At 36.9% G+C, this 19,406-nt stretch overlaps 1 protein-coding gene across 2 annotated transcripts in view; it reads right to left on the bottom strand.

The window, feature by feature from the left end:
• The window catches only part of ASAP2 (ArfGAP with SH3 domain, ankyrin repeat and PH domain 2), a 90,830-nt gene that overhangs the window by 58,448 nt on the left and 12,976 nt on the right, over nucleotides 1–19,406 (bottom strand). For both annotated transcript variants that reach the window (XM_074581796.1, XM_074581797.1), the window contains exons 2-3: nucleotides 8,337–8,409; nucleotides 4,185–4,330 (exon numbers count right to left, since the gene is read on the bottom strand). In XM_074581796.1, coding sequence (XP_074437897.1) covers nucleotides 4,185–4,330; nucleotides 8,337–8,409 — 219 coding nt within the window. The remainder of the gene's footprint in view (nucleotides 1–4,184; nucleotides 4,331–8,336; nucleotides 8,410–19,406) is intronic.

Below are 19,406 nucleotides of genomic sequence, written 5' to 3'. Positions count from 1 at the left end.
CTTTCTTCTTACATTTAAAAACTGAAGTAAACCAGGAGCATATGGTCAGAAAAATATGATAGTTTTCTTCCATTTTTCCTGGCTAAAAATCCAAGGATTATTAATAGAAAAACTTCTCACATGGAATCTTTTTCTCCCAGTTACCTTCCACAGAGTGGAAATTTCAGATTCCAGTCCTCTCAATCCATCATGTTCTTTAAAATTAAAGAAATGAAAAAGAAAGGATAGTACCATGTAGAACAACAACAGATACAGAAAATGGAATTTGTTAAATAACTACTTCATCTTCACAGATCAAATCCCTTTTGAAGGAGTGCTGACAAAGATGACAGGCAACTACAGATTGTATTTCCTCTCGGTGAAGCAATCTAATAGGATTTAAAGGAAAAAATATTTAAAGTGCAAACACATTGCAATGAGCCTTTCCTTATCGTAACATTTTTCATATTAAGACTCACACCTTTATCACTTGGCACTAAATTTATTAGGAAGACAGAGTAATTAATACTATAAGCAAGTGCCATTACAGACCTAAACTACACGGGAACTGTGAGTGCTACCATTCCATTGGGAATTAGCACTACGGTTACCATCAAGAATCACAGAATCACAGAATGGTTTGGGTTGGAAGGGACCTTAAAGATCACCTAGTTCCAACCCCCCTGCGATGGGCACGGACACCTCCCACTAGACCAGGCTGCTCAAAGCCCCATCCAGCCTGGCCTTGAACACTGTACAAGAAGAGATACTGTACATGCCACAAAAAGTACTGTGTTACCTCTGAAAATGCCTTTAGTAGTTTCTGATAGTTCACTACCAAAAAAGATATATTGATTGATTGGTCTTCTTAAAAACATTTCTAATGCAGAAAAAGTTGAAGAAACATTTGTAGCTTGATATTTGAGCAATAGCAAGATGAAAAAAAAAATGCACAGTAATGATAAACCCATCCAAACAATGCAAAAAATGTGTTAGAAAGGCTAAAATGAGTAGTTACAAGGACTTGATATGTAGTAAATGTAATTTTATTTCTTCTCTTAAAGATATGTTTTATAAATCACTTCAAATGTGAAGAACCAATGTTCTTCAAAGGTTTTTTTTTTAGTTTTATGCACTCTTAAAAGTGCACACATAAAAGAAGTGTAGCAAAACACATGTAAAAACCCAAGACCTGAACTTTAACTTGAATAGTTCACAGTTGAATAACTGGATTCCAAGGAAAAAAAAAAATTCAGGTGTTAATATTTTGAAACACTGATGCCTTGATAAGTCCACAAAAACATCAGTCTCTTTTGGGAAAGCTTGAAAAAAATAGAGAAAACAAGAACCTAAAATCCCTGTTAATGCGGAAGAACTTTATAACTGCTTTCCTTTAGCTTACTAAAGACAAGTTTAAGGAAAATCTTTTCACGGAAGCACTTTAGAGCTACAGGTCTAAATGCCACCCAGGCCAGAGCTGACAGAACACATCAGCTTCTAGAAACAAAAGCAAAATATACAACAAAGCAAAACTTGACAATAGCCCTAAAGCTTTGCCAGTGTTAATAGCTCTGGCATCTGCTCCAGTCTGAACACGTCCTCTCACTTCCTTGCACATTCCCCACTCATTTCAGCTAACATCTGTGGAAATTCAGTGCCCTATGAAACTCCAGGGAAAGATCTATTTAAAAAGGTATCTTTCAGAATGTTTTTTTAACAGCAGCAGGTTGTATGGCTCTGGCTACGTTTTTGATGAAACTATTTACAACCAAAATATGTCAGGTGCTACAAGGAAACACCAGAGGAAAGCGATGTTTTTGCTGCCAACATGCTTAGAACATTCCGAGTTGGATGCTTCACCACACTGCGAGAATGCATGGGGCTTCTTTCATATATGTCTATGCCTATAAAAAAATAGGATGCCAAATTATTTCCAATTACTGTATAGGACTTTTTACACTAGTCAATACCCTTGTAATCTCTTAGAGCACTAGACCTCCATCAGTGAACTTATGAACAGATTTTCAACGTGATCAATTACCAACAAGTTATTCTAGTGGTATTAACTTCTAATAGGCAAAGTTACATAAAAACTATAATTTTGTTTTATAATTCTTTTATAATTTTAGAATCCTTGTTTACAAATATGGTTTTTTAAAGCAATAATGAAGTTTACGTGTTTTTTTTCATATGTATTTCTTTCTGGAGGAAACTATTTTCTTAGACACCAAATTCAAGGGCCATTAGGTTCCTCTATTTCTTCAGTTTTCCTTTGCTAAGCAGGAGAAAACAAAAAACTTCAAACCTCAACAATATGATGCATACAAGGAAAGAGCAGAACCTTACAGAGACCTGTCCTTCACCACACAGTATTAAAGAAGAGAGCAGGTGCCTATGCTTTTGCAATGTAAAAAAAAACCCCAAAATTACATTCACGTCTGTGCAAAATTATTTGCTTCAAAACCAGAGAAAATCAGAACTACAAACTGAGAAAAACTAAAGACTTAGCTATTGTCTCATGACATATCCTCTTCTTATAAAAACTGAAGCAAAAATAACATAGTTGCTAGTGATAAAGCGGTATACACAAAAAAAATTTTGAAATAGTCCTTGGAGAAGACACACAAAACGTCTTATGTGTCTAAGAAAACAATAAAAACACGCATCCCGCTTCCTATAGATATTTATTTTGTTTTTATTTTCCTTTACAGTTTGTGGAAGAAAAGTTATTCTTGTCAGAAATATTTTGCAAAGATAGTAATCACTGTTTTTAAGAGAACAAATAGTTAAGATTTTTGGTAAAATGGCAACATTTTTTCACTTTTCAAAGTCTCCTTGAAATATAATACATTAAAAGGTTTTTCTGGGGAGGGGGTGCAGCTTTTAGTAGATTGCTTTTTAAAACCACCTAAACATCCCATTTCCCAGACCCATTTGCCTAATGAAGTCACCATATTGCAATTAATATATGATAGAGAGGGTTTTTTAGTCAACCGAAGGCATCATTTAGAAGACCAATTCTATTTCCCCTTCCATCTGAGCAGTCTACCTCTGTATGGGAGACTCAGGATAACCGACTGACTCACACTCAACAAGGATGCCTCTTCTGATACATTATCTCAGATAATATTGGTACATCCATATATTCAAATCAATATGACCAATATGAAATACATTTCAGTGTTCATAAATACATTTGGGGCTAGATTCTCTCTCCTCAATATCATGACTGGTAAAAAGAGGGGACATCATCAGGGAGTGAATGAGGCTGCCCTAAATCCCATCAGCTGGAAACATTCCCCAAAGAACTGACTGTGACCAGCTGGCTGCAAACTACAGACATTTGGTCTAGACTCACAAAAGCATTTGATGTGTCTCCGTCCCATTGATTTCAGCAGGCACAGACTTTTAAATGTTTGTAGGAATCTGGGTCATCTCCCCTTCCTAGCCCCTGGTTTAAAGTTCTGTGGTCTCAAGTAAATTTGGGACTTACTCAGACATGGGAAAGCTTTAGCTGGTAGGATGGAGTCAAAATCTGCTCTTTCTGTGCCTTCTGCTTAATGTGAAATTGAGGCTGAAAATTCTCCATTCGTAATTAAAACTCCCGTTCTTCCATTTGGCTCCATCCCATTTGTCTCAGTGAAGAGGGCTTTTAAGCCTTACTGGCTTCAGTTGGAGGATTGGTCCCCAGTGGACACTACTGTCATTATAGCAATATGTTTGATTTTGTTTTCCAGACTCCCTTCCCTGAGAAGCAAGAGACTCTCTCTTACAGGGACACTAAAATCTCCCTTTATAAATACAAATGAAAAGTGTGAAAAAGTAAAGTAAAAGCAATGTGAACACAGAGTAAACCAAGTTGGGTTCTGCTGGTTTCACAATTTTAAAGCAAAGTTTTATATACATAGCTACTTTATTGTGGGAAGCTTTTATACATGAGAATTGTTGGAAGAGGGGGTTTTGTTGGGTTTGTTTGGGGTTTTTTTGGTTTTTGTTTAGGTTTGGGGTTTTTTGGTTTTTTTGAGTTTTGAATTTTGCAAGAGGAAAGGCCAGGACATGAGACATTTTCCTAAGCCAAAATTTTTTTAAGAACAGTGGTTGCTAAAACACAAGTTGTTTTCAACATGAAGAGCTGTTATAGTTCAGAAATACAGCATTTGTAATGGCCTTAAAATTTCAACATGTTTTTCTTAGGTAATTCTTACCAAATTTTTGAAGAGTGCAGTTAATTCCTTTGTAAACACAGAAAATTTTAAAAACGCTGTTCCCAAATCTGGGTCATCCCTGCAAACACAGTTGCCTCCGAATTTCTCCAGTGCTTGTGTATACTGTTCTTCATTTTCCACATGAGCTTCAAAAAGAGAAAAACACAAAAATATCATCAGTAGATAAAGGTTATTGAAATTACTATCCCCATTTTTTTTAAAAAAAAAACCCACAAACTTTTCAGAAGATTTCTTGCTAAAAATGTTTACTTGATACAATGAACATTTATTATTTATATTTTAACACTGATATGACAGAAGTATGACGTATCTTAGTAATTTTAGTTTATGAGTATCTCTTCACATGCTGTACAAAGGACAATATGCCATAAAGACAAGACAATCATCTGACACATATCCACACTAGAAAGACCCACAATGTTTCTGCACCATACCAGACACGGCATATCAATTCTCAACTCCTATAATGAACTTTTAGAGTCTTTTATTAGCACTCTTTAATTTTAACTGTATGCTGTTATGTTTAATTGTCTGCTGAACAAAGAAACCGAGGAGATCAAGTGTGTTGGCAAAGTCCTGAATCTCTACAATAGAAGGCAAGAGACCAAATAAGACTCTCAGGTCATCTTAAGAAAGAAATGGGACTACAAACTACATTACAGATGAGGACAAAACCTGTATCTACGTTAGCTCTCTGATTCAGAGCAGCAATGGGGATCTGAAGCAAATCTTAGCAACCCGCATTTACCACAGGCCAGTTCAGTTCTCAAAGCAGTTTTGGTTCATGACAACTAGGTTCCTTTCTGGAACAAGGAAACCAGAAGCTCTGCCCCAGAAGTGGTCCAGTGCTTACCTGAGACAGCAGGTTCTGAATCAGTGTGGGCTGCACCGATGCAAGTCATCCAACACACATCTAATGCTTCTGCCCTTCAGAAAGCTTTGAGATGCATGTGTTGGGGGATTATTCAGCCCAGGGAATGTGATGAAATCTAGGCCTAAAGCAAGGTCCCCTGATTTAAACATAAAGGAAATCTGAGGGGCCTCACTCTTAACTACTTCGACCTACTGATTAACTCCTAGGACACCAGATTATTTGCTTGTGTAGACAGGCATAAAAAGTCCCTGTCAATTTGATCTGTGGAACAAAATGGAAAGTCTTTCTGAACCCAAGCTTAGAGACTGTGTTAAGCTTGAGCACAAGGACAAAGCACACCAAGCTGGCACCTCAAAAAATTAATGTTGCTATTTCTTATTCTAGCTGTAGCCAACTTCTAATGCTTCAAAGGAAGTCAGGAAAAAACCCCACACCCTAGAAAACAAATTATGCATTAATAAGAACAAAGACCCTTTTTTGGTCATTGAACGCATGAGACCAGCATAAACCCTGAATATTACTTAGAGAGGATTAATCTGTTCAAACAGGCAATGATCCAGTTTCATTTCAAGCCCGTTTGTATACATCAACACATTTAATATCCAAAGGATTCTTCACGCAATGTCCTTTCTCCAAATTTCTATGAATTAATTATACAACCTGTTCAATAAACCTAGCACGCTCCAACTTAAAAACAAGCCTGTCCACATTCCTGTTTGGACAGCCATTCAAGAACTTTATTTCTCAAGTAGCTACAAATTTTCTTTAATTTCCAATATAAGAAACTAAATCCATGTAAAGTAGTGGTATATTATAATGTAATTAAAGACTGTCACAATGTACATGCAGAATTGAAGTTACACAAACGGCATTAATTCTACAAGTTTCTACCATAAGCGCTTGAATTTGCAACCCGTAAAAGATAGGCTGCTTATAGTCATTCAATTTAAAAACTAAGTCCTAGCACTGAACTGTACTTCTTTTTCCTCAGCATCAACAGCAGGGGCTGGGTGCTTACTAAACTTGCTGCTACTTGAGCTGTAGGATGAAGTAAGGATGTCCAACTAACACAATTGTGTGACGTGCATACACCTGAACAAGCTTTGAACAAACTGGCCCTGACAGCAAAAGCCAGGATGCAGAAGGTCACAACTCCTCTAGTTCACGGAGCTACCCAGTAAGCTGAATTATTTCCATATTACTTTCTGCATTCATACTGCTTCCTGCATCCAGCTCAGCATATTTGAACCTTGGTGAAGGTGGAGGTCAGGGCACAATTCATACAGCAAAAAAGAGAAGGCTGCCACGGCATGAAAACAAGGTGAAAAGGTTCCTACCATTAATTGTTGTAGTTAGACGTACAATTAGCAGCTGAATCATGCTTTTTACCTTAGGAAACAAGAGCTTCCTATTCCATACGTCACCCCCAAGAGTTTTCTATTCCCCAGCATCCTAGTGACTGTTCTTTTGGGTCTATGTATCAGATTAAACAAAACCAGCTGCTCACCAGCAGTTCTGAGATGTTCCCCAGAATGCTGATGGTAGTTATTGCAGCAATACTATTAGCTGAGCTGGTACTCTGCAAGTGCTTCTGAAGAACACAAAATTATGTTTTTTCATGGAAACATCCAAAATACTCTCCCTGCCCTATGGTTTCTTCCTGATGGATTTTAAAAGTTTCTGAACAAACAAAAGGTTTGGAATCTCTCAAAGAAAGAAATCTGAGCCAGGTTTGTTTGAGGGTTTAAAACATTTTTAAGTAAGAAACTACATTGTGTACCAACTGGAGTCACTATCTAAGCCTCCATAATGGTTTCTAAATTCACACATTAAAAAAAGAAAGCAAACCCACCTCCACTCAGTACTCAGGGAACCTATATTAAATAACTGTGCTCTTCTTATGAGTGCAGGGCCATAGTTTTTGTTTTGTCAAAAGACACCCCAAGGGCTGGCCAAGTGGCTGGGTTAGCGATATTTCTGCTGGTGGAAGAGAAATGCCTCCGAAGTTTTATTGTCAAGATTGGGCAGTATGAATTTAAAATTAGGCAAGGTACTGATTTTATGCAAAAACTGCAGTGATTTGCTACAATGCTCTAACAAGTACACTGATTATGAGGCACAGTCAAGCACTCAAAAATTAAAAAAAAAAATATAAAAATAAGCCCATCAAAAGCCCAGAAGAAAGGGTGCCAAATAAATATGTATGGCACAGATGACACAGCTCCAGATGAATCTTAAACTGGACCCTCCACAATCCAAAGATAACAGATTCATTATGTTAGGCAAGAAAGAACTTTCTTTCAATGAGCTGATAAGAATTATACCACAACAGCAGTTTTGTAATAACTGTATATCTGAACACCAACATGCCCACAAGTTGTCAGATATTGGTGGCTCTCCAAAGTCGCCAGGCCTATCTATTTTGCATATAATATAGGTTTTGTTAGCTCCAATTGCTATGAACTGAAAAGTGAGAACAAAAGCCAAAAAATGCTGTTTCTTGTCCACAAAAACAAATGCTGTTTCTTACTCACAAAATGCTGCTGATCCACAAAAACAAAAGCTTCAGTTATTTTTTCAAAGATAAACACACAAAACTCCATGAGATTGGCACACACATAAAAATGCACACAGCAATAGTTCTTTGTGTTTTTATCAGCATTGTAGGAGAAATATCTGACTTTGTGCATCATGACAATAAAAAAAATCACAGCTCATCAGCTCTCTTGTCATGAAGTTCTCAACATACATAACTGGAAGCCACCAGGAAGGGTGAGGTTTCACAAAGCAGTAGAGCCAACGTAGCTTCTTACCGCTGCCAAAGAGAGTAATTTCACCCCTCCCATGCCCTCAGCTCTCAATAACACATATATGCCTTATCAGTTCAGGTGCCAGTTAATCTCAGTTAAGTTGATTTCACTGCATATGCAGCTTTATATGAGCTAAAAATCTCATCTAGGGATCTGCCAAACACCAGGGGTGGCAGAAGGAGCAGGTAGCCCAGATGAGGTGGAAAGAGGAGAGCACGTCTTTCCCACTTGGTAGCAGTATGCCAGCTAGATGGGTTCAGCAACCTCACAAAATTTCATCCTTACTGAGCTCATGATCAAGCAGCTAGTTCAAGACTCCTATTTAAAATGTACATTTTTCCCTTCTCAGAGTTACCCATATAACTCTTTCCGATTCAGTAAGACGACTGACTGTTTAAAACCTCCAATTTCACCAATATAAACTACCAGGAATTATTATGTACTTACCCAAACCAGATATGTTTATGGCTTTGACAGATTTCTTCATTTTATAGAGAACAGTTCGGTCAACATCCAGAGCCTTAAAAAAAAAAAAAAGAGGAAAATTAAATGTGAAATGCTGGATTGTCCTCTGGTAAACTTGTGCCCTGGAAACCTTCTGTAATTATAACACTATTATGTTAGTTAACCTTATTTCTGTAATTAATAAATTACTTGCCAGTTGCTCCCACGTCCATCCATACAACCTATTCTGTCCTCTTGTCCATGAAAATACATCTTTTCTCTTTTGCTGGTGACCAACATCACATATACCCAGCACCATCTAAAATGAAACTCTTTACACAATATCTTCTTCCTATGTTAAATTATTAAAAAAGCTTAAAACAGTTTCAACCCATCGTGTGTTCTGGCACTGCTGAAGAAACAAGCAATATCACTTCCCTAGGCAGGATATTAAAAATGGAATTTAATTTCAGTTTTCCTGGATAATTTAGTTAATTAATTGCACTCCCAACCATATGAACTTTCTTACTGCTATGCTGAACAAAATAAATTGCATATCTCTCAACTGTATTTCACATATTTTATCACTAGGCAAAGCTTTCACCAACACAACATAAAATTCAAGTTTAAATCCTGTCCAGAATGCTCAAGCACTTATAACCAATTTGTTTCAAAGAAAGAAGTGGAAGTAGACAACCATTTTCTTACTGAAACAAAGATGGGCAGACCCAAAACCACACAATTGTTCTGGAATGGAGAAGTAGAATTATGATTATACAAATGATTAAAAAAAAGAATAGAAAAAACCTTTGTGAAACACCAAGAACATTTAAGTATGAGTTCCAGAGATGGTGATGTCTTTTAGGCTTCACTGAAGAACAATACCAAACACTACAAATTATATTATGCCAAGAGCTGTTTAGCATGATACATGCTAAAAAAGCAAACAAAAAGGACCAAATTAATTCCAGTTTCCATTCAGAAGTTTTCAGTGAATCGCAGCAGCTACACGTCTGACCTACCATTGTTTTATTGTTAATAATTTGTGTAAGAGAAATGATGTGGAAAAATCAGTTCCTAGGACCCTATCCAATTATTTTAACATACTGAATGCAAAAAGAAATATTATCCCTCATATTTATGGGAGTATTCTTAAACTGAATCCATTCAGACCACACATAGCTGGGCAAAATCTTTGCAGCATTCCGCGGAAACCAACAGATTTAGATGTTGCCTTAATGTTATAGTGCCACAGTATGGCTATATCCATTGGAACTTTTACCTCCAGCATCTTTATAGTTCACACCTGAAACATATTAGCAGGAGAAGTGCAGAGGCCTTTTCACCTGGAACTCTGAAGTACAGAGGAAGAAAACTTCTAAGAAAGCCCATAAAAGTCACACACCGCTCTATTCACTCTCTTCAGCCATTTGAAGCGCATCCACTATAACAACCCTGTATACAGTGCGATCTCAAAGGTTAGATTAGTCACCTGTCTGGATGGGAGTACCCGAAGTAAACTCCCTCATTGTGCGTTCAGTGATTTCTAAAAATAACCTCAGAAAAGCACCATCCGATCAGCTGACTACAGAGGAATGATAATTTCATCAACGACTGCATCAAAGGGCAATTACCCTCTTGGAGACGAAGCGAAAGGAATATCTCCAGCTACAAGTATTACAAATAACAGTCTGAAGAGAAGGCTGATGCCCAGAGACTTAAAAATTATATATTCAGTTCCCAGCTAAGTCTCAGATTCATGTGTGCAGTTGATAAATTATTTAATCTCTGCACCTTTAGTTTGGGGGAGGGGGAGAAGAAAAAAAAAAAGCTGACAGTACTTCTTAAAAAGAAAAGAAGTGTTGGAAGGATAAACGCATTGGATGAATTATGAACTACTTGAATTACTGTGGTCAGGGACCCAGATAGACCTATGGATTCAGAAAAATATTCTAGCCCATCACTGCCTCAGAAAGCATAGACTCTCAGTAAGGGAAAATCTTCAAGTCCTCTTCCTCAACTAAAATAATCATTTTGGTGCGCAACTTCTCTCAAGCAACTCCCGATTTCACTGGGATTAGGCACTAGAAGAGCAAAGCTGTAGGGCACAGCATAGCCAGGGTCCAACAGAAACGCCAGCTAATGCCCTAACACACCAGTCATGACAATTCAAACACCCAGCTATCTCAGCCAGCCAGTCCACATAAAAATTCAAAACAAGGGTGACAGGAAAAAAAAACAAAACACAACCACAGACAGCACTGACGGCAACAGAACAAGCAAAACCTAAAACCCTAAGGTGGTGAAAACGTACAGGACTGCAGGCCAGGCTTCCTTGGGTCCTTCCTCCTTCTCCTGCCTGCCTTCTCAGCTGTGCCAGTGCAAGTGGTTGCAGGTATGTGTCATAAATCACTGGAGAGAAGCAATCCATGTTTAAAATGATGCAAGGAGGGAGGAAAAAAAAGTTATTTTCCAGTTGGGTAAATTTTCCAATTCCAGCTATCAGGCAGCCCCTTGATATAACACAACCCGACGGAAAAGACAATGGGAAAAACAGGAATGAGTAGGAGGACCAACATCCCCAGGTGTTCCTGATGAAGAATCCTCTAGGGACATTTCTGAACAAGAATTCAGAAGCTGCATGAGTGTAGCGAGTACTTTTACTATGCTGTTATCTCTACCAGTTACATTTATTTTTAACTCTTATTATTACATTAGTCTCAACATTTCTTCATATATTCATTCACCACAATAGAACAGGCTTTGTAAGTTCAGTTTGTCTGGAAACTGCTACCACATTTTTATGGTGATAGCAGACACTGAGCCTGTAGAATGATGCTGAAACATACAGGGATCCAATATGACTGAAGCAGAAAAACTATCCTGGTAGCAATGCATCCTACCCTCGTATCAAGGCAACATGGACTCAGCTTGTTATTTCTTCCCTCTCTCAGTCAAAAAAGAAAAATACAAATTTGTGACAGTCAATACTCCATGCAATTTTATTTGCATATAAAACCTAAAAGAATATCATAATTATCAAAAAGAACAAACTGTCACAGAAATAAACTATGTTTCTTTCTTCAAAAACATGTTGATTCAATTCATTGATGTGATTAATGAAAATGGGAAGAAATTCAGTAGTGAAGACTGCGAAGTTGTGTATTCAAGGGAAAATACATATATAAATTGACGGAAGTCAGAAAAAATTAAGGAGAATAAAGGGGATTGGCTTACCAGATGACTGCAGAATCACCACAGGGTGCCAAAGTGATATCGCCGTGAGAAACAAAAACATTAAGATACAAGAGATCTCCTTCCACCAAAGGCAAGGAAACAAACAAAAAAATCACTGAATACTACATACTCTTTGGAATGCAAAAAAGGTGCAGGTCCAAAACGTTGGTCTAGACACGTCTTACATGTCTCTCTGAACCACTGGGTTTTTGACTCTGATAAACATGAAAAAATGACCCACACAAAATTGGAGGCAATGTAGGTGGTGTTCTCATCCACCAGTATGTGAAGCATGGAATGGAATGGAATGAAAAGTCTTTCTTGAACTGCTCTAGTTTTGTAATTAGATTACTGGGAATAAACTGTAGGAAACTTAAAATTGGCTATCTTGAGCAGATAGCTAGAGGGAATTGGAATGTGCCCATTACCCAAATATAAATAAGTAAAAAGCACAAAATGCTTAAATAAATAATTTTTATAAATTTAAAAGCACAAAATGTAGGAAGAACAGGCTGCCTTCCTGAAATGAACTCCAGTCACCCAAGGATGTTTGGGCTGTTATCTAGGCAACTAACGATCAATATGACTGTGTTTGGATAATATGGCACTGATTGCCCAAACTTTGTGCTTGTTCAGTTCCCCTGACGGACAGGCTCTAGGTAGCCTTCTCTCTCCTGAATGGAAAGGGTCCTACCTAAATTCCTTACTGGTGGTAACAAAGAGGAAAAAGGGATAAACCCCAAGGAATATTTAAGCAAAAAAATAATGTTAGCATAAATAAAAATAGCATAATAAAATAGCATAATAAAAATAATGTTAGCTAAAAAATAATGTTAGCATAACACAAGAAGTTCCGTCTCAACATGAGGAAAAACATCTTTGCTTTGAGGGTGACAGAGCACTGGAACAGGCTGCCCAGAAAGGTTGTGGAGTCTCCTTCTCTGGAGATATTCAGAACCTGCCTGGATGTGTTTCTATCCAGCCTGCTCTAGTTGAACCTGCTTTGGCAGGGGGTTTGGACTAGATGATCTCCGAAGGTCCCTTCCAACACCTACCATTTTGTGATTCTGTGATAAGAACAGCTGAGTAAAAGCTGTACCTGAAGTATCTGCAACTAGGAATTGGGAAAAATAAATCCAATTCTGGAAAGCTTTCCAAACAGCAGATCAAGTGTGACAGATATCTAGACATTTTAAGAGGGACCTGAATAAATTTATGAAATATTATTATGCTTTTTCCTATTGTGGTAAGAAACTAGACTTGCTCCTCTAGGAGGTTTTTTCTTGTCCTCCATTCCTTTGTGAAATCTTTTGATAATGCTGCATTTAAGAGTGGCTAAGTAGCCTACAGACTACTGGACAAAATACTGAAAAATTTTGCATCTTTAATACTGTATTTTAATCTTGTTTATAGACCAAAAAATGGGGAAGGGGACTTTGCCTTTGTTTAATTGTAAGATATTGGTGCTTATTCACAACTAGTGTTTCAAAGGAGTCACTTCAGCATAAAACTTGAAAACGTTGGCTCTTTGTCTTTAGTACATGTTTCCTCATCCTTTTCTTTGTCCAAATCTTAGCACTTAGAGATCTATTTAAATACCACTGTAGCTTTATTATACTTTGAATTTCTAATCCTATATTTGTTTCATAAATATACACACACTACACCGATGCACACACACACACGCCATAACGCTACCCTACCCAAATTCAACTGCTTTGTGCACTTTCAGTACAGTGTCAGAAGCAGTGAAATTTAAAATGGCTTCTGACGTTGCACATTCTAGCATTACTTTTTCCTTTACCTAAAATGCCCGGTAAACTTCTGAACCAGAAGAAAAGTGACCATGTAATTCATATGGTGGGATCATTTTGTCCTCTCATGTAATCCTTCCAGTTTTGACTCAAGAAACTCTATCACAAGACTGTTTATTTTGGCATCTGTTTATTTCAGCCCAGTGTAGTCAAAGAGGCTGTATAAATCATTTTCATAGTCCCAACTCAGTTTCTACTGATGAGTGCTCAGACTTCCCTCTTGTTAAAAAAAGTAAATATAGATTTGATTTATGGGAAAAAAACACCACACCCCGAATTCTATACAGTACATTAGAAAAGGAGTTACATTATTGTATGCAGTGTGAATTGAAACATAAACTCCAAAGTGACCTTCTTGAGCGTGGCCTGGTCAGTAGACTATTTTTCCGAAGACAGTATTTGTCTTCTGTTCATTTACTTTTCTGTGACTCCTAATGTTAATCTTGTGAAACCATTTTTAAGGTAAATTACATTTTAAATCAGAATCTATGTGGTGTTGCTGTAGAACATCTAGAGATCACAGAGATCACTTGTTTGACAAGTTTAGAACAAATATGCTATGATCAGCTTGGTACTGATCTTGTTATCTCTCCATGAATTTCAAGGCTTCTAAAAAAAAATGGCAATATTGGATTAAAATACATGAATGTTAGGAAATTTATTATCAAACCTGGTGCTCATATCAGTATTCTTCTTCAAAATGCATAACTAATCTCTCTTAAAATGGCATAGAAACATGATTTAGTTTGAAAACTGTTTTACCTTACAACCTAAGACTACACAGTGAAAACGATAACAAAAGATGTCTATTTGCTACACTTGAAAAATCTGTAGTTTTTTCATTTTTCATGTTGTATCTTCAATTAGTTTATCTCTCTGTGCAGTTACCACACATGATCCTACACACCACAAAAAAACCCAACCCTAAAATTACCTGCAATATATGATTATTTTTTATTAAATTGTAATTCATGTTGTTTTTTTCCTAGCAAGTTAAGGCTAACATTCTGGCACCCATCACAAATAAGCTTCGGACACACTGATAATGTATTTTTCACAAGGTATCCAGTAATAAAAGCATTAAGTATTTGGGGTGGCACAGGCTGAAAATTTCAAAATGACAATAATGAAGTAAATGTATTTCTGGGGCCCATAAAGCGTGTAGAAGCAACGATTCAAATAATTACACAAAATATTTTAAAGTCCTATATGCCTGAAGAGAATTTAACAACAAACATGTCTGCAATAGATATATTAGGGAGGGGGATAAACATATCAAAACAAACAGAAGAAAAAAACCCAGCTTTTAAAATAAGCACTAGAGAGAAGACTCAGCTACCAGTGATTAGTAGCAAAGCTTTTTTCCTCATGTAGGAACAAGGTCCAGTTTCACTTGCCAAAGGCCAATTTCCATTTCAACTGCTTCAAAGCTTTCTACTCTGAACAATAAAATGTGCCAACTAATTAGAACCAACACATCTTACCAGGAAGAAATCAGTCTGAGGTTACTGAAACTTCCTGAAATGTTATTCTACATCCTACTTCATATGCCACAATCTGCCCTGACACTTTAAAATAATAATAATTAAGCTGTTCAAGTCTGTTTCACATTTAGAAAGATTTAAGCCCACTGGGAAATACAATGTTCAAACATTTCATTGCTGCTTCCCTAAAAAAAAACAAAAAAACAAAAAAACAAAAAAACAAACAAAAAAACAAACAAACAACAAAAAAACCACCTCAAAACTAGCATCAACCCAAAAATCTATATAATCTATATTGTTTAAATAGATCTGTGCAATATACACACTTCTTTCTTCTGGAAAGGGTATTGGCTCAAATTAATAAATATAGGTAATACATTTCAGGCTGGCACAAAAAATTAATGTATTATTTGCTCTTTTCAGTGGAGTGGGGGGAAAACAAACTGTTCTATTTTTGTCATATTTAATTGGGGGAAGAAAAAAAGCAGGAAGGCAGAAACTGAGTAATTGAACATCCCAAAGATGATTTTGGCACCTTTTGCAGAACCAGAGGGTATGGGGAAAAAACAGGGCAGTAGCAGCATAAATGGAAAGTCCCCAGGCTCTAGTGGTTAGATGTTCATTAAACATCTTTTATGCCAAACTTGCAGCAGAAGTCTGGGTCTTTATCTTATGAAAGTGTCCTTACACCAGTGCCTTATTTCTTTGTGGCCCAGAAAATAATTGTTTATCTGTAGTAGAACAGAAAAATAGCCATACTGGGTCACATCAACACTCCATTTAATCCAATACCCTATATCGGTAGTGGCCAACAGCAGATGTTTAGGGCAGCAAGCAAAGCAAAGCAGATACACATCCTTCCCCAGGATAATCTCCCAGTTTCCAGCAATCAGTTTAAAAACAAAGGACTGACACACTCTCAACCAGAAACACTAGATAGCCCATCAGGCTATTCTGAAGAGAAACAAAGAAGCACGTTTGCTAAATCCAGTAAAGGGAAAGAAAAAAACTAAACTCGACTTCTCACAGCTCGATAGGAATACTTTCATGACCGCACAACAGCCTACTGTGGAAAGTAGTGAGGGTGGAAGGGGAAGCAGGAGGCCATCATCTTTGCTCTATTTTTTTTTTTTATTTAAAACAGTTGAAAGTCCCTTAATACATTCCTTTCTTCTTACCCACTGCAGTTTCATTTTAGAAAGGCTAAAATTAACTATTTCACATTTTTGGTCATTTGGATGGGTTTTTTGCTGAAAATATTCAAAGAACTGGATCTGAATTTGTGAGAAGTCTCAAGGCAACCAATTTTTTTCCCTTTTTCCCCCCCTCCTTTTTTTAAAAGAAATAAAGAGTCAATTGGAACAACAACAACAAAAAATGCTTGAAAGTAGTGCTAAAGCAGTAAGAAATGCTTGGAAGTACTGCTAAAGCAGTAACAAAATTTTGGGAAATAAATCTTCAAGCCATCTGAAAAATAATCCTGCAGACAGGAACCTATGTGTTCTTCCCCATCCTGCACATCTAACTGACAAAGACACTGGCAAATAAACTATTAATAAACTAAACTAACCAACAAATAAAATATTAACATATTGACTTTAGATCCAATATAAACAATTATCTTAACCATTATATCTTTAAAACAAAATCTAATCTCACTCTCAATTTTAGTAATTGACATTAAAATATCAGGCTACTCAATAGCCATAAATCCTCCTGTACTTCACCCATTCCAGTATTACAGAATAAGTAATAATGCCAGAGGCTGCTGCAGACTCTGAACACAAATAGGAACATCCTTCCAAAAACAAAAGACGCAGGAACAAACTTGGTCAGTTAGTAAGGAAAAGTGAAGTGATTGAATAATTACTATAGAAACAGCAGAGCAAAAAATCAGCTCTTGTGCCTTACTGGACTGGTCTTGTTTAAAGAGTAACTACAGCAAGTTCTGAATACCCAGAAAGAACAGACGTTGGCTTTTCTGCTGTATCTTTACAGGCAATCTGATACTTGCTGTAATTAATCCTCTCCGACTCAAAAGATCAGAGATATCCACAGACATTCTATCTCAGTTGTTATTTTTCTATTAGAAATGAAAAACTGCCTACACTGCTGGTCTCAATCCACTTCCCTGTTACAGAAGGTGGTAAAAAACTTCCTAAATTATCTTATCCCCCTCCAAAATCCTCTTTCCATTCTCCTACTGTTATGTCATTTCCTCCCTCCATGTATTAGTTTCTTTTCTAAATCCTCTCCAGTTTCTTTACACTGATCAGCTGGCACATTCAGGGAGGGACTGATAAAAAGAGTGGGGGAAAAAACCTCATAGGCATAGTCTAAGGCAAGGCATTCTAGCCTCTGAACATATTCTAGAAGAATAATAATTTTAAAAATTTTAATTTAGGGTAATTACTTTATTTGGAGTGTGCATGTGAAGAAATGTTCCAGAACATTATATCCTACAGCAGCTATGACAATTCATTTGTCTAAATAAGCTCTTAGGTATGAGACTTGTCTACTTAAGAGACTGTGAAGGTACAGAGACAGACATGCAATAAAAAAGACAGGGTTTATGGCAGAATTGTCTCTGCAAAGTCCCTTTCCACAAAAGCATAATTTCTCCAGCATCTGGGTATGTGGTTCTTGTGGGCCCAATGCCAAGGCAGTCTGTTTGAACGAGCACTGGTCTATCTGGCAGAAAAATGTAGTAAACATTTCAGCTCTAAACTATTGCGCATATAGCTAAGGGTATGCATGGTGGAAAGAAGTAATAGCACTGCGTTGGGAAATTAATACTTGTAAGTAAAAGGTAATTCTGTTGCAAAGGTAAAAGATGGGAAAATTTGACACTACTGTATGTTGTATATAAAAACACACTTGAGCATAATGACTTTGTACAATGATATTATTTTTTATTAACACAAAGAAGTGATGCCTAAAAATCAGAATTCTCTAACAAACCACTTCTATCAGTAACGAGAAATCCCAATCAGAGGTTCACAGCCTACAAAATGTTACATCGTTAATACAAGTCACTACATGATACGGTTGCACACTAAACAAAAAAGGTGCTGTATCTGTGTATTAATCATTCCACTTCCACATGCTTTCCTTGCTACGTAAAATTGGAAATGCAACAGATACTTAAGCAGGGGGCAGACACCAAGCATTTTTGTTTAATAAAACCTCTTGCTTAAGAGAAAAGGATGGAAGCTGCCCATGCCAACTATTTCTCCAGAACACATCCACCTCCTGCATTACCCAATTTTTATACTGAGAAATAAATTTACTTCTCTTTTCATAATTTCACTACCAACATTGCAGCTATCTGCTTTCAAAGGCAAGACAACTAGACTTTAAATACAGATCTCATAAGCAATGTAATAGACTTGACACACTTACTCTTTACAGTGGCTCCTTTTTAAACAAAGGGTGTGTAAATAAAACTCCCTTATTTATTATTTAATTGTTGTTTAATTTTCCAGTTGCACTAGCCAGTTCCTGATATCCTTAGCCATGTGTTTAGTATTACATGCTTCAACATCCTAAGGTATATCATTATGTAAAACAAAGTAACATAGATAACAAGATAAAGTTCCAGTGACGACTGTCCTGAACAGACAAGTAAACTTTACCATCCTTTTACCCATGTCAAAATTCGCTGGTCGTCAGCCTGCAAGAGACTTTCTCTAGCTTCATGTTTTTGCATTTCTGTCTGCTGTCAGCATCCATCAAAGCCCTTCATGGTTCAGAGCCCAGCTGTCGGAAGAGGCTGATCCTCACCCTGTATCGCTCAACAGCATTTACGATGAGCTAGGCTGATGGGATTTTCGTTCTGCAGATTTCTCAATTCAGTACTCTTTTCCCTAGTATTAAATCCTTTTATACACCATCAGAGCCAACAAGAATTAATCTTTGTGGAACATAATGCCCTTTTATTCTGCATATGACAAGCTTTTTGAATAGAGAATTTTTAGTTATTTATGGGAGTAATCAACAAATGAAACACTTTCCAGCTACTCAAGAGTTCCCATATCAATGGTCTAATTTGGTTTTAGTAGTCTTCAAACCCTCTACTTGAACCATGCAGACATCCTAGTTGCAATATCTACAAAAGTATGGAAAACTAAGCTTTCCCTATATATGATAAACCTTATTGTATGCACACAGATCAACTGGATGCCATAAAATGACCTATCCCTCCCCATCCAGCACTCCTTTGACTTTTTCTTCATTTATCTTCTTTATTTATCCAATAATTCAAGGGATCAGAAATTAACCAAGAAAAGAAGAGTCTACAACAACATAGCACAATCAAATTTCAGTCTTAACAGGCCTCTGAGAACTTTTTAACAGAAATAAACAGTAAAATCTGTAATACAAACATCTTTGGCAGACAAACATATGAGGTAGCCATTCTGAAAGGGAATAAAAGGCACACAAACTTTATCTAGTTCATGATACACCTGGAACTTTTAGGACACCACACTCCCACAACAAAGAATGGCAGGTAACTAGAGGGGATTCCAGAAGAGACA

This window comes from Larus michahellis, chromosome 3 (assembly GCF_964199755.1).
Source record: "Larus michahellis chromosome 3, bLarMic1.1, whole genome shotgun sequence".
Classification (NCBI taxonomy): Eukaryota; Metazoa; Chordata; class Aves; order Charadriiformes; family Laridae; genus Larus; species Larus michahellis.
Note: the sequence above shows the minus strand (reverse complement) of the source record. Positions and strands in the feature narration are given on the sequence as shown.